Source organism: Parus major, chromosome 21 (assembly GCF_001522545.3).
Source record: "Parus major isolate Abel chromosome 21, Parus_major1.1, whole genome shotgun sequence".
Taxonomy (NCBI): Eukaryota; Metazoa; Chordata; class Aves; order Passeriformes; family Paridae; genus Parus; species Parus major.
In genome coordinates this window covers 3,856,098-3,875,998 of record NC_031789.1, presented here as the reverse complement: position 1 = coordinate 3,875,998, position 19,901 = coordinate 3,856,098, and the positions used below count along the sequence as shown (strand labels likewise).

Here is a 19,901-nt window from a genome sequence, read left to right as displayed (position 1 = left end):
CAGGGCACCTAGCCTACTTCCCAGAACCACAGGTTTCTTCCCCAAGCGTTGCTGGGAGCTGCGGCGCAGCACCGTGGGTGAGTGCCAGAGCAGTCTGGGCGAGATGTATCCAGTCTCTATCACATCCCCTGTACAGGCCTGTTGCATATATGCAGTGATTTTCCAGCTGGTGAGCAGAAAATGCCTCTATACGGTGCTGCCAATGGCGTATTCAAGAGAGCTGCTGGTTTTATTAGTTATTACTATTATTGTTTTGATGAGGAGGGTGGCAGGGCCAGCTGTCACCTCCCGCTCATGGCCTGCGGGTCTGTGGGTCAGATGCATCATGGAGCGGGAGCAGATCGACTTGGCACATGGCTCCCACCATCTGTGGGGGTAGCAAAGCCACTGATGGGCTGGTGCTGGGAGCGTCCCCAAATGGGACGGGGTATATGACCTTCCCTGCCCATGACTGGCTGTTCCTGGAGATGCTGTGGCATGGAAAGCAGACAGCTTGCTGGGATCACCCACCCTGGCAGTGCTGAGTGGTCCCCGTCGGTGTCAGCATGGTTTGGAGCAGGCAGTGTGTTTATTGGCCCCATCGCTGCCAGGACCGTGCTGAAATGCAGAAGAAGTGCCAAGATGCTGCCGTGAAGCTGAACAGGATTCGGCTGAGGGAGACAAACCAGGTTTCCCTAATTTATAGCTGCCAGAGCACCACTGTGTGAGCAGCCTGTCCCAAGCCCTGACCCCTTTTTGCTTGGCTTGGCCTCTAGTTTTCCTGCTAGATCCAGCTGCATTGGTATTGTTATCACTGCGGGATCATTGAGTTGTGCTGCCACAGGGACCAGCCTGCTCCAGTTACTGAGGTGGCACGCTCCAGGGTGGTTTTTCTGCCCAAGATAGCCAAAAAGCCAAAAGCACTGAGAAGGCGTGATGGGCGCGAGGAGGATGGGTGGCCAGTGGCAGAACGCAGCAGCCGGCTGACCCTGGTGCTGGAGGCAGTCCCGCAGCATCACTGCCGACGCTGTATTTGATTATTTTAAGAGAAGCACACCCGGCGCGATTTAAAGCAGCGATGATGCAGCTCCTGCCCAGGCTCCCCGTGGCCCCGGACGAGCCTTCCCCCGCCTGAGCTGCGCAGGGGCGGCTGGTGGCAGCCGCTCGCTCGCCCACGCGCTGCCGGTGCCGGGCTGCGGCGCCGACACGGTTAAGGCACCGGCGGGATCGGGAGCCGGCTGCAGCCACCGGCGGAGCCAAACTTGCCGAGTCAGGATGTGAGAGCGGCAGGGAAGGCTCTGCAGCATCCTTGGGTGCTGTAGCATCCCGGGGCGCGGAGGGCTCGCCTTCCCCCTCTGCCAGACACCTTTTCCGGGGACTGAGCGGGAATGGGGTAGGAACCGTCATCCGCTGCGCTTGCCGCCGGCTGTAGCAGCTGCTCTGCGCCGGCACCGGCGCCGCTTCCCGAGACCCGTAGAGTCCGCAGCCCGGCGGCAGCCGGGTTAGACTCATTGCCTTGTGTCTCCCGACCGCTCATCGCCCTCCGTCCGAGCATCGGAGACAGGTAGGTGCGGTGCTGGGTGCCGGCGGGGCCGCCGCCGCGGCGCAGCGGGGAACGGGCAGTGTCGCACACCAGGGACCCGCGGGCAGCCCGATGGACCCCGTTACTTTGGCTCTGGTGTACGTGACGGCAAAGCCGGAATAACCCCGGCCGGCATGCCCCGTGTGCTTTTGGGCTGTGTCATTGACTCGGGCAGCTGAGCAGCGCCGGTGCCGGCGCTTCGGCGGTCACGGGCGACCTCACGTGTCGCAGCTGAGTCCCCAGCGCCCGCCTGCCGCGGTGTCGTGAGGATGGGCTGCGCAAGGCGCGGGAGCCCACCCGGCCGGTCGGAGGGGCTCGGTGGGCTGGGAGATGCTGCGCTGCAACAGAGAACAGAGGCTCCCGGGCCAAAGGAAGGGGCAGGGCTGCTGCTCTGCGGATCCCTGCGGCGCCGGTGCGGGGGGGCGGGGGGGCACGGGACCAGCACGGGGCATGAGCGCAGAGGTGACGGCAGGAGGTGGCAGGAGGTGCCGAGGCGACAGAGCAGGGCAGCGTGAGTCATTGAGATAAAGTCACCTTCCCCGTGGCGTGGAGGGGGGCATTTGCTGCAAACACAGCGGGAAAAGGGGAGAAATAAGGGTGACAGGCACCTGCTCCCTGCGACATTACCTGCATCCCTCACCTGAGGGTAGGACGCTGGGGTGCCCAGGGCAAGGGTCCCCCAGTTCTCCCTGCCCCAGGGCTTCACCCTTGGAGGATCAGGCTCACTAGAAGCAGCAATGTCCCTACATTCACATTAATTCCATGTCCAGTTTCACCCGCTCCTGCTCTGGCAGGCTGCAGTATGTAGTCCTCCCCATTCTGGCCCAGCTCCCAGGGGCTTCCCTGCATGTCACAGCACCCACACTCCTGTACCACACTGTGCTACCAGGGATGGGAATGGACCTTGGTGGGAGCACAAATCATGACGGTTTCCTTCACCTGGCTCCTGGGTGCATCCTGTAGAAGAAAACACTTTTCTTCCCTCTCAGGCCACTGCCAAAACTCCTGCAGTTGCAAACTCACAGCTGAGTTGTGCCGTGAGGAAGCTGAAGGTGCAGGAGCAGTCTCAGGGAAGCACCAAGCTGCTGACACAGAGGGCATTGGATTTTTGGCAGTGCCTTTGGCTCAGAGAGCTCAGAGGGATGAATTGGCCTAAAGGCCAATACACACTTTGGCTCTTCAGGGTGTAGAGCCCTGACCCGTGTGCCCGTGGTCCAGCTATGCTTGCCAGCAAAGTCCCTCTATCACTGCCAGAGACCTGCCAGCCACTGCACTTGGTCCCCACAGCATTGCTGAGAGGCAGCAGGGAAGAGGCATCAGGTTCTGCTGAAGATTGCAGAGATCTGAGTTCCTGGCACTGCAGCCCCCTGGGATACAGAATTGGCCAGTCCTGAGCCATGCAGGATTCCGGGGTTGTGGCAGTGCAAGCAAGGAGCTGCATGGCTGCACTGGGACTCGGGGGTCTGGCTGTCCCCCCTGCAGGCATCCCCCAGCTTCCCTTAGCTTTGTTTTGCCGAGGCTAATGAAGTTTGGCGCAGCTGGCATGAGCAGGCAGGACAGTGCCCGGCCAGTGGTGGCTGCTGACCCAGCGCTGCTGCAGGCAGCTGCCCACTGCCAGGCGAGGCCACGGGAGCTGCGGAGCCAACACTCACAGCAGCCGGGAGAAGCCGGGGGGTCACAAGGGCTTGGGGGGCTCAGCTGGGTCCTGGTTGTAGGGCTCGGCTCTGGGCTCAGGTCAGCTCTGCGGATTCGGGAGAGAGCAGCTCCCTCCTGACTTCTCGAAGATAAACCCGGTTTTACTGAGGCTGCCTGGGCTCCGGCTCCAGCGCGGCTGTGGCTAAGGGAGATGCACTCCTGCAGCGCTCGGGAGGAGGGCGATGAGGATCTGTGCCGGGGGCTGCAGCCCGGCCGGGAGCTGCGGTGGGCGGCTCCGCGGGGATGGGATCGGCTGCCGCAGCTGCTGCCATTGGGCTGCGTGGGCTGCAGGGGCTGCGCCGGGATTCAGGCACGCCGGGCCGGGATGCCGGAGGGATGCAGGATGCGGGAGGGATGCAGGATGCTGGCACACTGTGCTGAGATGCAGGATGTGGATGCAGGATGTAAGTATGTCCTGCTGGGATGCAGGCAGGATGCAATATGCAGGCACACCATGCCAGGATGCAGGCATGCTGTGCCAGAATGCGGGAGAGATGCAGGATGCAGGCATGCTGTGCCAGGATGCAGGCGGGATGCGTGCCAGGACATGAGCACACTTTGTAAGGCCATGCTCCTGCTGAGCCCAGGGCAGCCGGGAGTGAGCCCACAGATCTCTCAGTCCCCATGTGGGAAACAGAGCAGCTTGTGATCTGCAGTGTAAAGATGGCATCTCACTGGCCTAAAGAAAGATGAGATAAATTTAAATCCCAGCCCCATTTCTGTAGGGAAGTGTCATTTTTTTCTGTGATACTGGAAACTGCTGACAGTGTCGCAGGAGCAGGAGCACAGCTCCCAGGCAGTCATGCTGGATGCCCCTGGCATGGGGACAGGCACAAGGAGGGTCAGGGGTGCCTGGGGGTGAGCCCTCCTTTCTCTTAGAGCTCACTCACCCCTGTGCACATAGTCACATGTGGGCTGCAGGAAAAGCCAGACTGTTTTCCTCCCCTTAGCTTGTCCTTTTCAGAGGGACCCTCAGGGACGGCTTCGGGGTTTTCAGAATGTTTCATTTTTCAGACCCATATTTCCTCACCATTTCCTGAGATCTCGGGAACCCCAGAAGTTTGGAGAGAGCAGCCAAGCTGGGAAGTCAGAGGGACAGGCCTGAGGCAAGGTGGTTTTGGGATCAGTGGGTCAGGGTGTGAGCCCCAGGGTCTGAGGCTGGCAGAACTGCCGTGCCCATGTCTCTGCCAATGCCACATGCCCATTCGGCTCGAGATCTCCTGCAACAGGAAGCGCTGTCATGCGCGTGCCCCAAAAAAACTCATTTCTTCCTCTTTTCCTCTTCCCCTGCGGCAGGGGTGAGGCGGCGAGTGGCTCCGGGGAGCCCAGGCTGGCTCCATGTATCCCGAATCCACCACTGACTCCCCAGCGCGACTCTCGCTGCGGCAGACGGGCTCCCCAGGGATGATTTACAGGTAAGGGTGCAGAGCAGTGCTGGGGCAACTCTGTGGGGCTTCAAACCCAAGCCTGTGGCAACCCAGAACCACCACACTCCCTGAAACTGCCCTGATACTCCTAATCCACCCCAGCATGCTTCATGCAAAAACTTCTGGCACAAAATCCCCACACAGCAGCAGCAATAGCAGCTTTTTGGGCACTGATGCCTGTTATGGGCATAGGGGGCACTTTCAGGGTCATGCCAGTGCCTGCTGCACTGTCCACTGTGATGTGACATGGGTGGGTGCCACTAACCCTTCCCACAGCCACTTACCACTGCCACTTACCCCCACTCCTCCTTTCTAATGGGGTTTGTAGCATCTTTCTTCTCTTTCCCCTTTGCTGTCGGAAGCGCAAGATACGGGAGCCCCAAGCGCCAGCTCCAGTTCTACAGGTAACCAGGCCCTTCCCCCACCCCAAAATCCCCCCAGCAAGTGGCTATGGCCCCTGCCATACCCAGATAATGCCAGCACAGAGTGCCCTGCCCAGTGTGCCAGGGTCTCTCTGGGTGGGATGGGCATCACAGGTGTGGCATCTCATCACCTGCTCGTGGGTTCGGGGGTGCGATGTGGGGACCCTGAGGTGTGGCTGGGTGGGGGTTCCATCCTCATGGGCTGTCCAAGTGGCAGAGTGTGCCCACATGGCTGTGGGGGGCAGCCACTGTGGGGTGTGGGGCTCTGCTCAGTTTGGGGGGAGTGTCCCATGCTACTGCTGTGCCTGGAGAAGCCCCTGGCTTTTCCCGAGAGCAGCTCTGGGAAACCAGCCAGCTGCTCCACAGCTCCTGCTATTAGAAGCAGTCTCATTAAGTGGTACAGGAGGCAACAATCGCCCCCATCACCCTTTTACCGTCTGAAGCGAGGGCGGTGCTTCCTCACACACTCTGCCAGCAGCTGCTCCAGTGCTCCCAGGGCCACAACAGCCCAGTGGTGTGGGACTGGGTCTGGCCTGGCTGCTGTGGGGTGGGGGACCAGGGGCTGCCCCTTGACGGACCTGTGTCCCCTCCACACTCCATCCCACACTTGACAGGAGGATGTGAGACCAGCCAGCAATGAGATGGCTCAGTGGCACTGACAGCGTCCATCCTAGTGCTGCCACCAGCACTGCCAAGCCCCGGCTACGGGCAAGTTTTGGCTGCCAAACTGGCCTAAACCACTGGACACATCTGGTGCAAAAGGCTCCCAAGGCCAGCAGGCAGGAGCTTGTCTGTAGGCTGCCTTCAGGCAGCAGCCACCTGTGTTCATCACTCAGTTCTGTTTCGGGGCTCCCTCCTGGCGGAGGCTGCCTTTCAGTCCTGTCTCAGCCCAGCTCCGACTCCACTGCCGCGGGGACCACAGGAGGGCTGTGCCTGCTGCAGGGAACCGTCTCAGCTCCCTGATGACCCCAGTGTGGAGCTGTCCCCACTGCCCTGTGTGCTGGTGCCGGGGACCTGTCACCGCAGGGCGAGGGGCTGCGGTGCCAGCATTGATAAAGCAGCGGCACATCCTCGGGCTTTTAGTGAAGCGCCATGAATAATTTAACTCCCCTTCGCAAGGAAGAAAATCCCCTAATAGGGCTAATGGAGCGCGGCGAGAAGCCGGGCGCTGGGGGCCCGGCGCAGCCGCCAAGTGCTTTGGACGCCAAGCTCCGACACTCCCCTAATGCAAAACAACGCGGCGACCGCGGCTCTTATATCTGCCCCGGGGCAGCCCGGCCGCTCAGAGCTGCGCTGCTGCTGAGCAGCTTCCCCGGCGCGGTGAGTCGGAGCCGGCAGCGCGGGCGGCGAGCGGGGCTGGGCACGGTGGGCGATGAGCGGGGACGGGCACGATCATGGGGTAGCCGCTGCGAGCAGCAGGGAAGATTTTCCGTGCAGGGTGACTTGGGATTTGATGGCTTAGGGTGGTTTTCTATCGGAGTTTGGGGTCTTTCCTGGCTTTAGGCAGGCTGGTGGCTGCCAATTTCCCAGCTTGGCAAGCCAGGCTGGCCAGACATCTCTCCGGGCAGCTGCCCCGCCTGTCACCCACTTGTTGACGCTGCTAACAGTGCCGTTATCCCACAGAGCCTGCGCTCTGTCCCCCATCCCTGCTCCTTCCTTGCAAAACAGCCTCTCCCGCTTGGGCATGGCACAGCTTATCCTTGGCAGATCCTGCAGCCCTGCTGCCTCTCATCCCAGGAGCTCTGGGATTTCAGCTATCAAATGGCCATGAAGGCACCCACCACCTCTGCACTTTCTCGGCCATCCAGTTCTGGCCTGCCAAAAATCAGGGAAGTGTCAAGATAGGGCAGCCAGTGGATTCCCACCCCGTTCCTCAGAGCAGCACAGATCAAACCCCCAGCTCTGCCTGCTGCAGCCGTTTTGGTGCTGTAGAGCAGTGGTGCAGCCTGCTCAGGTTTCTTCTTGCTGCTGTCAGGTGAGAGGATCCTACCAGGGTAAGGAGATCCCACTGGGAACAAGGAGATGCCCATACCCAGCAGGAGCCGCTGGCACTGCCCTGATTAAAGCTACCAGCTACGGAGAAGGGCTGGTGCTGGAGGTGCAGGGTCAGTCTTCAGCTTTGAGGTGTGGCAGGAAGAGGCTGACAACCAGGATTCTGTTTAGCTTTGCCAAAACAGAGGGAAAGATTTCCTTTCCATGTCTCCTGGCTTTCCAGGCCCAAGCCCCCCTACAAAGCAGGAGGAGCACAGAGTGGTCTCTGACAGCACCGGATGCCAAAGGAGACCCCCAGGGTTTTGGTCATACCTGGCCAGCTGCTACTCCATATCCTCTGTGTTTCCTTCTCCTTTCCTCTGGTGGCAGAGAGCACTTCACTTTTGGCTCCTGCAACTGTCAATTTGAGCTTCACAGGGAAAGAAAAAACCACCAGTGGGCGCCTGGCTGGAGCCTGATGCTGGTGCAGATCTGTCACAGTACATCCCCTGTGGCCACTCCAGCACCAATGCCACAGTTTTGGCCCCAGTCCCTGCTCCCTGCAGATGCTGAAAACAAGGGAAGTTGCAGAGAGAGGCACAGAAATCGATGTCGGTGCCACCGCCAGTGAGGTCCCAGCCATAGAGACAGCAAGGACTCGGGTGTGCGAGGAGCCCACCCTGCGGCAGGCTATTTTCGGCAGCCGCACCGGCTGGGAGGTCGCTGCCGCGGTGGTGGGGAAGGTGTTGGCTGGTGGCGCACATTGCGGCAGCGTGACGCAGGCACACTGAGCACCCAGTGCCCACAGACCCTCTGTCCATGTCCACCCTTTCCAGGGTGCCCCACAGGGATCCCTTTCCCATCCCGATTTTCCTTGCCCACTGGCGCACAGTGCCAGGTTCTCACCAGCTGCTCACCATGCCTCGGCCAGTTCCTGGGGCCCACTGCATCCCTTGCAGGGATGCAAACCAGTGCAGCCCGGACAGTGCAAGCTGGGAGCCAGCACAGCCGGGCCATGGGCCACACTGCTGCATCGTGGCTTGGGACAGCTGTGGCAGGCACCACTGCAGCCTTAGACACGGTCTGTGCCACATCCCTGTCCTGCTGCTTCTCCTGTTGTGCTTCAGCTCCCACACCAAGCTTTGCTCTGCTGAAGAGACCGGCTTTGTCCTGGCTAGGGTGGGTCCCACCACTCCGGCGTGGCAATGCGGGCAGGGCTGTGCCCTGAGTGGCAAGGGAGCCCATGTTGTGCTTTCCCAGCTCTCTCCGTAGCACCACAGAGTGTTTGGTGGCGTGGCTGGCCTGCAGAGCCCGCGCTCGGGTGGCAGGATGCTCTCCATGACCTACAGTGAGAGCCTGCGCAGCGTGGTCAGCCGGCCCAGCCCCGAGTGGGGGCTGCCCCCAGCCCCCCGGGCGGCCGACGGGCTGGAGCTGCGGCGGCTGCGGGACGTGCGGGCGGCGGCGCAGGTGAAGACTCTGGAGGAGTTCCTGCGGATGCACGGGCTCTCCCTGGCCGACAGTACCGCCCGCGCCACTGGCATGAAGTACAGGTAAGGCAGCACCGCGAGGGCGGCGAGGGCCAAGGTGAGGGGATGACACAGGGGACGCTGCTTGGTTCTGATTTGACACCTCGTCAGGAGAACGGCTCTCACCTAAGCTTACCTCGGCTCCCCTGTGCCGTGCCAAGGCTGGGAGGAGCCGATGCCCTTGGCACGGCATGCGCCGGGGAGGCGGCAGCCGATCAGCGCCGTTAGCACTTTCCTACTTGGTGATCTTTGAGCTTCTCACTTGACATTCCTGTTTGCTGTTCGAGCATTTGCAGATGCAAACATCCTCTGAGCTTTAAAGATTAGGCACCTGGAGCAAACAGCCGCCAAAGAGTTGTTTCTGCCTCAGAGATGTAAATCTCCATCTGATGTGGGTACATCTCTGCATGACTGGGGGGGTACATCTTCGCCTGACAGGGGTTCATCTCCGCCTGATGGGTGTAAATCTCCGTCTGACAGAGGTACATCTCTGCTTGATGGGTGTGCATCACAGAGCGGGTGCCTCATTAATTTTGCATGTGGGCCCTGGTGAAAGGTGTATCAGGATTTCAGCCGATGTCCTTGTCAGGAGGACACTCCAGGCAGCTGGAGTGGTGGCCACAGCCCCTCAGAGGGATAGGGCTGCTCTGCCCAACACACCCCTCCCCACTCTCCCCTGGCATTGTGGGTGGGGCAATGAGGTGCAGGGCCCAACACCCCCAGCAACGCAGCTCAGGCTTTGGGGGACACCAGGGCTTCTCCGGTGACAGGGGGTGGCCCTTGTCCCCTGCTGCAGCGAAGCCCCCAGGAGCTGGCAGCTCTGCCGGCTCCTGCCATGCTGCACTGTGCCATGCCGTGCCGCGCCGCGGGTCAGGTTCCCCTCCGCTCACAATGACCGCGATAACATTTACACAGTGGCAAGAGCCCATCTAATATTCATGGAGGCATTATTTATTGATGGGAGCAGCTGGCACAGACACCCCAAAGGTGTTCCTTCTTTGGGCATGTCCCTGCTGCCACCAAAATTTGTGGGGTTTCTCATCCTCTGGGGGCTGACAACTGCTGCCAGGTCCCCCCCGCACTGGAGCCGGCGCTGGTGCTGGTAGGATTACCAGCTAAGGAGCTTTGTGAGAGAGGGAAGCGGAGAAGATTACAAGATTTTTCATTAGGTTTGGGGCAAATGTGCATAATTTCCTGCAAGCCCCGTCGCTGCATTTTGCTCCATCCTGAGGGGCACGGCAGGTGCTGCTGGCAGCAGGACGGTGCTGTAGTGTGCTGACTTGTGTCCCTGCTTCGGCAGGAGGTGCTAGGCTGGGATTCACCTCACTCGACTTCGCTTGCAATGGGAAAAATAGGGGAATGTGCTGCTGGGGCTGTGGCCCCGAGGGCGACAACTTCGGCAAGCAGCTGGGCTCTGCCGCGGAGCCATCGGCATCGCCGCCACCTGCGCTGCCGCCCCGCCGTGGGGTTGGCGGTGCACACGCGTTGCTGCCAGAGGGTTTGGTTTCGGACCCGTGTAGGGAAATCTTTACTGTGCGTGGCCAGAGGGAGGCAAGGAAAGACCTCTTCACTCCGCAGCCTCAGCCCTCGCCGCGCCCTAAACCGCGGCTGGGCCAGCAGCCGTACCCGCGGGAGGATGGCCAGCGGGGTGCGGGGGAGTCCTGCCCCGCCACGGCCACTCCGGAGGGGACCGGCAGCGGCTGTGTCCCTCCTGCCCCCACCTGCCCGCGTGCCGCTCGTTCGCTCTCTTCCTGAGCTCATCAAATATTGAGGGCAGGAGGGCTGACGGGAGCGCTCCGCGCCCGCCGCCTCGCAGCCCCCCGCCGTCACGTTGGCGGCGCGCGGGAGGAGCTCCCCGCCTCGCCCGGGGCGCCGGCTAAATTTAGGCAGCTGGCGCTGCTGCCCGCCGGAGCAGCATGCAGGTCTCCTTTGTGTGCTCCGAGCACAGCATCAAGAGCCGGAGCGCGGAGGACCGGCTGAACCGACAGAATGCCGGCAGCCCCAGCCTCGGCACCCGCGGCAAGTTCCGCGCGGTGGCCATGGTGGCCCGCAGCCTGGGGCAGCTCTCGGTGCAGAACGCCCCTTCCTCCAGCGACTCCAGCGTCAAGCAGCCGGGGATGAAATACCGGTAGGAAACAGGCACTTCTGGGGCTTTCCCTGTTCCTCACTGTGATCGGGGTGGCGAGGGGGGACTGGGAGCCAGGGGCGCCGCACTCCTCTGATCTCCGGTTTGCGTCCAGCTCTGTCGGTTTCTCGTCGCTAAAAGTGCTGACCGTGCGCCTCCGTGCGCTTCCTCGCTGTTTGCTCCTGTCCCCTTAGGGCAGCTTTGATCCAGCCGCGCGTAAAATCTTCAGGATGGGGGAGAGAAGGGACCCTAAAATTAAGGGTAGGATTAGTAGCATCCTCAGTGTCTCCCAAGCCGGGCTGGCTGCCGAGCCGGGGGGGTCTGGGAGTCACGGTAGCGTTAATCCGGGCTGCCATGGCATCCTTTCGGTGCTGCCGGAGACTCAGTGCCCTGAGAAGCCAGTGCAGAGCCATAAGCGGCTCTGGCTGCCCATGGTGGTTCTGGAAATGGGGTAGTGTGTGTATGTGGGGCTCCCCTGGCCAGCACCCACAGGGCTCGCACACCCCATGTCCTGGCTCTGGGCAGAGCACTGAGGGCTTCCCCCATTGAGGCTGAGTGTGCACCCAGGTGTGGGGCTGGGGCTTCCCCCGGATGAGCATGAACCCCAGGACAGTGTAGAGCCCCCCCCCCCGATGAGCCTGCACGCCATGGTCCAGCTGCCAGCGGCCGCGTGCCTCCGCTGCAGCCCAGATGTGCCAGCATTAGGCAACAAAGTGTGTCAGGACAGCAGAGCGCTGGGGTGAGCTTGGACATCACCCACCAGTGTCATCCAAATCAGCCAAGTCCCCTTACCTGGGCACTGGGGAGGGGGCTGGTCCTGTTCTGCCCAGCTCTCAAACACCAAACCCTTGCAGTGGTGACAGCAGTACTGGGACAACGTGCGGTGGCATCCTCAGGGCTCAGTGCTCCTGCCCCACAGTCATGCCCTCATCCAGAGGAGGAGCATACCAGCAAACAGCCTCTTCCAGGCAATGGTTGATCAGCTCAGGAGTCTCCACTGGTGACTGCCGGAGGGACAGTGGCACAGGGGGATTCTCCAAGCAAGTGGATGGGATGGGAAGGCCATAGCATAGTGTGGGGGAGTGCTCGGCCTTCGCAAGGTCTGCCAGTATCTCTATTGGGCAGCCTGTCAACGCACTTTTGGGCTGTAATGCCGAGAGCAGCAATGGCCAACTGCCCAGGGGAACCCCAGCAAAGCTCTTGGAATGTCCAGGATGAGGCAGGTGCTCTCTACTCCACATGGCAACCCACCTTCATGGGGGCTTGAACCACCACTGGCCCATGGCCATGACCTCTCCCTGCCACAAAAAGCTCTAAAAACACCGCAGGACAGGGGGAGCGCCGTTGCCTCCAGATGCTGGGCAATAACTGGCAGCACGGGGGGGATGCTGCCCTGACTTGGTGCAGCCCATGGTTACCCATGGCCAGGCCACAGCCACTCCCTGCCCGGCTGCCGGTGCCCGTGTCGGCGGTGCCGGCGGTGGCGGTGCCTCCGGTTGCTATGCGACACCCGCGCGGGCGAGCTGCCGCGGCTCACCTACACTTTATTTATTTTAACGCTCATTTCTTGAGCCTTTGTCATTTTTAACAAGTAACTGGCTCTCCATCACCACGGCGAAGGCGTCTGCCAGCCTGGCCCCCTTCCCGAAAGCTGTTCTCCAGTTCCTTGTGCCGGTCAGATTTTCTGGGGTGCTCCATTTCTCCAGGATGTTGCTCTACTCCCGAGCACCCTCGCCTGGTGTGAGCCCTGTGCTTCCCTGTGTGATGCAGAGAACAGGCACAACTCATGCCATGTATGCGATGCTTCAGTCCTGACCATGAGCTCTTCTTCCTCCAGTCTCATTCCCCAGTGCCAGCGGCACTCTCAGAGCAGCCGGACACCCCAGCCTCATCACAAGAAGCAGCTTTAACGAGGTCACTGCTCTCCCTATAACCCTGCCAGGCATGGCATCGCTGCGCAGGTGCAGGCAGTGCCATTACTGAGCTGTGGGATGCCCAGCCTGGGATGGCTGGTTAATCAGTTGAGAAGGGACTCCCCAGTCCCTGGAACCATCCCAGGTGGCGATGGGGACCAGGGGCCACCACCACACCTCCCAGTCCTCGCACCCAGTGTGTTTGGTGGCATGCAGGATGCATGAGACAGCATTTTGGGGCTTTCTGGCACCTTTCCTAATGGTCTCTGTCTTCCAGGAACCTCGGGAAGTCTGGGCTACGTGTGTCCTGCCTGGGTCTGGGTAAGTGCCAGGGTTTGCCACAGCCCCTCGGCATCCCCTCAGTTCCACAGCAGCTGCCGGCACTCCCGGGCCAGGGCAGCACTCGCTTGCCCCGGCAATGTTTGCAAAGGGAAGGAAAGGGTTTTCCTCAGCCCTGTGGCTGTTTTGAGTCACGGCCCAGAAATTGTCAAATTATTTTCTCTTTTTCTGACACGATAGGAAGCGACTGGGCCATGCTGGAAGCACCACAGTGCACGCGGCAGGGCCAGCTGTGGCCACCACGTGCCACAGCTGTGCTGAGGGAGCCAGGGTGGGTGGCCAGGGGCTTGAGGTGGCGGCGCTCGTTGTTCACCACATTCACCATGCACACACCTCTCTCTCTCCTGCAGGAACATGGGTGACTTTCGGAGGGCAGATCACAGATGAGGTAAGGCTGCACCCCTTCACCCCAACCCTCCCCAGCCTTTCCTTGGTGAGTGGGGCAGGGATGGGGTAAGCACAGCTGCAGCTGTGGCCTGGGTGCACGAGGCATGCCGGAGCTCACCAGCACTCTGCGCACGCGCCCGTGCACCGGCTCTCGGCCACCCCCTTCACCAACCCCGCTCTCTCCTCGCAGATGGCGGAGCAGCTGATGACTTTAGCTTATGACAACGGCATTAATCTCTTCGACACGGCAGAAGTCTATGCTGCTGGCAAGTAGGTACCCTGCTTTGGCAGTGCCAAAGAGGTCTCACCCTACACCCTGACTCCCACCAAATCACAGTGGCACTGGGAGTCTCCCAGGTTTGCCAGCTGCAAAGCAGCTTCCAGGACAGGGCTCTGAGCTCTTGCTCATGGGGGGAGTTGTGGTACTGGTGGCTTTGCGTGGTGGCCTGTATCATGCAGGTGCAGCCATGCACCCTCCCAGCACAGCTGTACCCAGGGCACGCTGGCCCTGGGGCATTGGCGTGGGCCCATGCATTCAGCTGAAATTAGCAAGCTCATGCACTGGGGGCAGTTTAGCTCTGGGCGCCACAGCAAGGGGCAGTGTCCCCACAGCCAACTGCAGTTGCCTCTTATTCTCTTGGGGTCTGGGGCTGTCCCTGCTGACTGCCACCACTCCTCATGGCCGCAGGTGCCAATGGCTGATATCCCCTTCCCTTGTAGGGCTGAGGTGGTGCTGGGGAACATCATCAAGAAGAAAGGGTGGAGGTAAGCCAGATGCCACCCCTATTTGGCAAAAGTCCCAATGGGCTGGGGCAAACTGGTGGAGAAGCCTTGGGCAGGAGTGTGCTATCCCAGGCAAGGTGCACGGGACTTTGCAAGTGCCACCACCAGTGATTCTCTTTCTCCTTGCAGACGGTCCAGCCTGGTCATCACCACCAAAATCTTCTGGGGAGGAAAGTAGGTAACACCAACCCTCCAGCAGTGCAGCTGGCACTGGTCTGGCTCTCATCCCAGGCTCTCACCCGCCTTTCCTTTTCCAGGGCCGAGACAGAGAGGGGCCTGTCCCGAAAACACATCATAGAAGGTAGGGGGAGGGATGAGGGCACTCGCCAGATGCTGCTGGCCCTGGTGCCAGGCTGTGCCTCACCGTCTGCCTCACTGCTGGCAGCATGGGGCTCAGCTCACCTGACAGCCCCATCCATGCTGCAGGTCTGAAGGCATCATTGGAGCGGCTGCAGCTGGAGTACGTGGACGTGGTGTTTGCTAACCGGCCCGACCCCAACACGCCGATGGAAGGTGGGTGTGCGCAACGGTGCCACGCTCCTCCCCGCCGCCTTTCATCGCTGTCGCGGTTGGTTTGCGCCAGGCTTGTGTTTCAAGGGCATTTTCCCTCCTGAGCAGAATCCGCTCCTCCGCCACCACTCGTGCCACACTTCTGCCACCCCTGCCCGGTGCCAGGACCCTCTCGGGCTGCGGCGGGGCGGGTTGGCGGTGCGGTGGCAGGTCACTGCCCCTGTCCCAGCAGCGGTGACTCCACTTTCTCTAAATCTCTCTTTTATCACCAGGGGACCCATTTAGTTCCTCCAAGTCCAGGACTTTCATCGTAGAAGGTACTCCCTGCCCGCACTCTGCCCGCCAGCCGCTGCCTGTCCCAGCGGTGTTTCCTGGGACAGAGCCCCCACTCCTCTGTGATTCCCCATCCTTGTTCCACCCTCTCAAGCAAACCCCGCCATGAGATGCAGAGGCAGCGGCAGCACAACACAGACACACCCCTGGCCCTTCAGACTGTACTGCAGTTTAAAGGACAAAAAGCAGAGAGGCTCCCACCCCCAGGGTCCTGCCGTGGGGTGCCCTTGGCACATGCCGGGGTCTGCAGCAGGGTCCCTCCCTGCCAGGGCAGCTATGAGCATGCTGGGGTGTGTGCCCCGGTGCCAACCGGGTGAGCCTCGTGCCCCTTGCCCTCCCCGCTGCCTGCCTTTGGCTGCAGGAGCACGCCTTGGCTTGGCCCCAGCCCGCATGGCTCAGGGCTGGCTCCCCCCAAGACCCCTGAGTGGCTCACAAAGGGTTCAGGCTTCCCTCCATGGGTCTCTGTGTGTGGGTGATGCATCAGTCCCTCCCCCTGCAGCAGTGCCAGTGCTGGTAACCCCACAGGGCATGGGACCACTGGCAGAAGCCTCAGGCTGCTCTCCATGCAGGGAGAGCCTGGCACCGTGCGAGCATGTCAGGTCGGCTGTGGTCCCTGGCACATCCTGAGTGGCTGCTGCTCCCTCTGTCCCCATCCCGCTTTTCTGAAAGCATCCCCTGGACACCACCCAGTTCCCACCGCAGCATTGGGCAGTGGGATGCTCGCCAGCCATCAACGCGGTGCAAGCCCCGTTCTGCCAGTGCAGCCCCTGCTAAACCCCATCTGCCACTCTCTCCTTCCCTCCCGGCAGAGACAGTGCGAGCTATGACCCATGTCATCAACCAGGGGATGGCCATGTACTGGGGGACCTCGCGCTGGAGCTCCATGGAGATCATGGTAGGGGCCCAGGGGACCGGGGCGGCTGCAGCAGAGCAGCCCCAGCGATGCCGCTGACGTTGATTTAATTAGACAGCAGCCGTTGGGAGCCAAGCGTGTGCAGATGCACTTAAGCCTTAATTATTTTTTGGGGCAGTCACTCAGGACTTGGCTGGGGGGTTCAGCAGGGGGCTCGGGGGGAGCGGCAGGGCGCTGAGGGTCCTGGTTCCTCTTCTGCAGGAGGCATACTCGGTGGCCCGGCAGTTCAACCTGATTCCTCCGATCTGTGAGCAGGCCGAGTATCACATGTTCCAGCGGGAAAAGGTGGAGGTGCAGCTCCCTGAGCTCTTCCACAAGATAGGTATGACAGTGGGGATTTCTCCCCAGCCCCGCAAAGCATAGTGCTCCCCAAGCCCAGTGCTGCTGAGGCCAGGTGCCAAGGCCCCTGAGGGAGCTGGGAGCAGCAGTGTCATCCCCCATTCTGCTCTGTCCCCAGGTGTTGGAGCCATGACTTGGTCCCCACTGGCCTGTGGCATTGTCTCGGGGAAGTACGATGGGGGCATCCCCCCCTACTCCCGTGCCTCTCTGAAGGTGAGCTGTACCAGGGCTGGGAGGGCACACGGGGATGGACAGAGCTGGGGGAGTAGGGCTGGGGGCCTTGTGAAGTCCCTACAGGAAAAGGAACTCCAGGAGCCACAGCCCAGGGAGTTTGGGGATGCCCTGCCTGTGCAAGGTGCTGGTGCACCCTGATGCCACCACAACACCCCTTCCCGCTCCCCAGGGATACCAGTGGCTGAAGGACAAGATTCTGAGTGAAGAGGGCCGGCGGCAGCAGGCAAAGCTGAAGGAGCTGCAGGCCATCGCTGAGCGCCTGGGCTGCACCCTGCCCCAGCTCGCCATCGGTAAGAAGATGGGGGACAGTGTGGGACAGCTGGGGGTGACACCAGGGTTATCTGGGCTTTGCTCAAGCTCTGCTCTTCCTCCTGTCCCAGCTTGGTGCCTGCGCAACGAGGGTGTCAGCTCTGTCTTACTGGGGGCCTCCAATGCCGACCAGCTGATGGAGAATATTGGAGCAATACAGGTCAGTGCTCCCAGAAGCAACATTTGCCCACAGCACTCATTGCTCTGCTGCGCTGTGTGGAAAAAGAGGGTTGCAAACCCAGCTCCATAACAGGTTTTGCTTGTCATGAAGGCGAGAAGCAGAGACAAGGCTTTGCTGGGCTGAGGGGGCAGGGTCAGGCCTGACTCAGGCTCTGCCTAAGTGGGTCACCCAGCCAGCAAGCTGGGGCTTGTGGCACGAACGTGGTGGGGTGGAGGCGGAGAGCATCCTGCCACGCACACCGGGGTCACAATCCCAACTCCCAGCATTGTCCCCATCCCCCGCAGGTCCTTCCAAAGCTGTCGTCTTCCATCGTCCACGAGATCGATAGCATCCTGGGCAACAAACCATACAGCAAGAAGGACTACAGATCCTAAGCGCGCCCGAGCACGCCGCCCGCCGCGCAGCCCTCGCCGCCCGTTCGCTTGCTTACGCTTTGTTGGAGCAAAGTGGAGAGTGTGGTTTGCACCGCGAGCGCCGAGAGCCAGCGCTCCCGCCCGCGCTGCCCCGGACATGGCGCCGCGGCCGCCCGGCCCGGCTCTGCGGCGCAGGGACGGCCGGCGGGAGGCGAGCCCCGAGCTGCCCGGCCGGCCTGCCCGCAGCCGGAGCCGCCGCGGGGACCCGTTGCATGCGTGGCTCCTCTGCCTCCGCGTTGGCGGAGGCGGCGGGCGCGGGGCGCACGCGGGTGCTGTACGCCCACGAGGCCGACAACACGAAGCTGTTCCCCAGCCTGCGCCCCGGCCTCGCCTCTGCCCTGCGCCGCCGGCACCGCGGGACGGAGCGCCTGATCCTGGGGAAGGGTGCGTGGGATGCCGGCAGGGAGGGAGATCTCTGCGGGAAGAGCCTGCGGTGCTCCGGCCGAGCACGGGGCAGGGCTCTGCTGCGGGAGGGGCCGGGCCGGGGGAGTGTGTGTGGGCACGGACACACGCGGAGACGCAGGGACGTGCAGACATGCGGGGACGTCCAGACGTGTGGATTTGCAAACAGCAGCTGTGGAGGTGAACACAGCCCACACACGCCTTCGGCTGTATCTGCACAAAGCTACTGAAAGCCTCTACACATGCACCCACACACTCCCATTACAGGAGTGTCTATAGACAAAAACACGCACACACGCAGTCACACACGGACAGCTGTAGATACAGATGTAGCCCTACCTCCACCTCTCTCCCTGATATCAGCCTCTGAGAGATCAATACCTATTTACATATACAGATACCTGTATGCAGATGTGTACACACACCTCTGAAAATTACATATATAATGTATATGTACACACATGTAGACATGTGTGCTTGCATATATAGACATACATGGTTCCATGTATTGATCGATATATGTAATGTATACATGCGTGCATATCCATATAAATATATTGCTAGAGCAGCACCCATGTTTGTATGGATATATGCACACATGAAAATTACTGGTATGTACTTAAATGTGTGTATATGCAGATAGATGTGTATATACAGATATCGGTGTAGATATCTCTATATCCCTACCCAGCTCTTCAACTATATACTCATGTCTCTATACATCTATAAACATATGCCATATATACACATGGGCACAGATATTTGTAATCTAGATATAGCTATAGCTACATATATATAGCTGTATGTCTAGCTATAGCTATATATATATGGATACATATATGATAGGTACAGAGAGATAGATGATACATAAAGCTATAGAGAGAACAATATAACTATAGCTACATGTATCTCTTTATAGCTCTCTGTGTACTCTGTGCAGAACAAACATTTTGCCAATACCTATATATATATGTATCCATATCCACATACATTTATACAGTTTCCTCTATCTGTGCACACATAAATATAAAAATTGTAAATGTGCAAACCCTCAGCTCTGTGCGGTGTGTGTGAGCTCTGTGCACTGTGTGTGTGTAAACTGTGCACTCTGGGCACGTGTGTGAGCTTTGTACAGTGTGTGTGAGCTCTGGAGTGTGAGATGTGTGCACTGAGCTCTGCACAATGAGAGCTCTGTGCACAATGTGTCTGTTTATCTGCTGTGTAGCCCTGGCTGCACCTACAGCCCACTATAAATGTGTGTGTGTGTATAAACACAGGGGGTCTCTCTTGACCCCACTCATGACATCAGAGCTCCCCTCTATATATGGTTGAGAGTCAGTGTGAATACCTCCTAGAGCCACACACCTACACCTTTAGGTACATGGATTTACCTGCACTTATGTATAAATATATCAAAATTACAAATACATGTGTCTGTGTACACATACACACACCTGTAAAGCCATACACAAAGATCAATACACCTATATAGCCATACAGAGAAACAGATATGGAGATGTGTAGATATATAGATACATCTACACATGTATGTGTATGCATGTGCATATACTCAAAAACAAACATTTATGTGTATTCTTACATAAAGATGTATATGTATGTGTATATATACATCTAAATACAGATCTATGCATCCATACCATGTATAGATCTATGTACATATATCCATTATCTACCCATACCTGTGTCTACACACACTCACAAGTCTATATGTACACAAATACACATGCATAAAAACCACAAATACATTATATAGACATGTATAATATACAGGTGTGTATGTACAGATACACCCACATAGCAGTACCTAAATAAATTAGTATTTCTAACACTGTATGCTTACATAAAGATATATATGCACACAGATCTAAAATTTACAGTTCTGTGCATATCTGCATGTGTGTGTACACAGATCCACACATGCTGTATATGAAGAGGCACATGTGTGAGGGTGATGTAGACATAGCTACATATACGTGCATTCATGCAGAGGTTACAGTATCTGTGCAGATACACACGACATTCTCAGGTCTGTCAGTGTCTGCATGTTCCTGTGTCTCCACCTGCACACATTGTGTACATGCACGTGTGTGTAGACAT

The 19,901-nt window shown here is 59.4% G+C and overlaps 1 protein-coding gene across 4 annotated transcripts; it reads left to right on the top strand.

The window, feature by feature from the left end:
• The first annotated feature begins 1,124 nt into the window (after window positions 1–1,124).
• On the top strand, window positions 1,125–17,693 carry KCNAB2 (potassium voltage-gated channel subfamily A regulatory beta subunit 2). Of its 4 annotated transcripts, XM_015648152.3 has the most exons (16): window positions 1,127–1,543; window positions 4,553–4,671; window positions 5,046–5,087; window positions 12,918–12,961; window positions 13,330–13,367; window positions 13,557–13,636; window positions 14,087–14,131; window positions 14,279–14,323; window positions 14,407–14,450; window positions 14,576–14,662; window positions 15,802–15,887; window positions 16,107–16,227; window positions 16,363–16,457; window positions 16,648–16,768; window positions 16,859–16,947; window positions 17,253–17,693. In XM_015648152.3, the coding sequence occupies exons 2-16, from the start codon at window positions 4,595–4,597 to the stop codon at window positions 17,340–17,342; spliced, it is 1,104 nt and encodes a 367-aa protein (XP_015503638.1). In that variant the 5' UTR covers window positions 1,127–1,543; window positions 4,553–4,594; the 3' UTR covers window positions 17,343–17,693. The 4 variants fall into 4 exon arrangements, with proteins under 4 accessions (XP_015503639.1, XP_015503638.1, XP_033375141.1 ...); XM_015648153.3 differs by lacking the exon at window positions 5,046–5,087 and having other exon boundaries at window positions 1,125–1,543; XM_033519250.1 differs by lacking the exons at window positions 1,127–1,543; window positions 4,553–4,671; window positions 5,046–5,087 and adding exons at window positions 10,492–10,730; window positions 14,932–14,976.
• The last annotated feature ends 2,208 nt before the right edge of the window (window positions 17,694–19,901 follow it).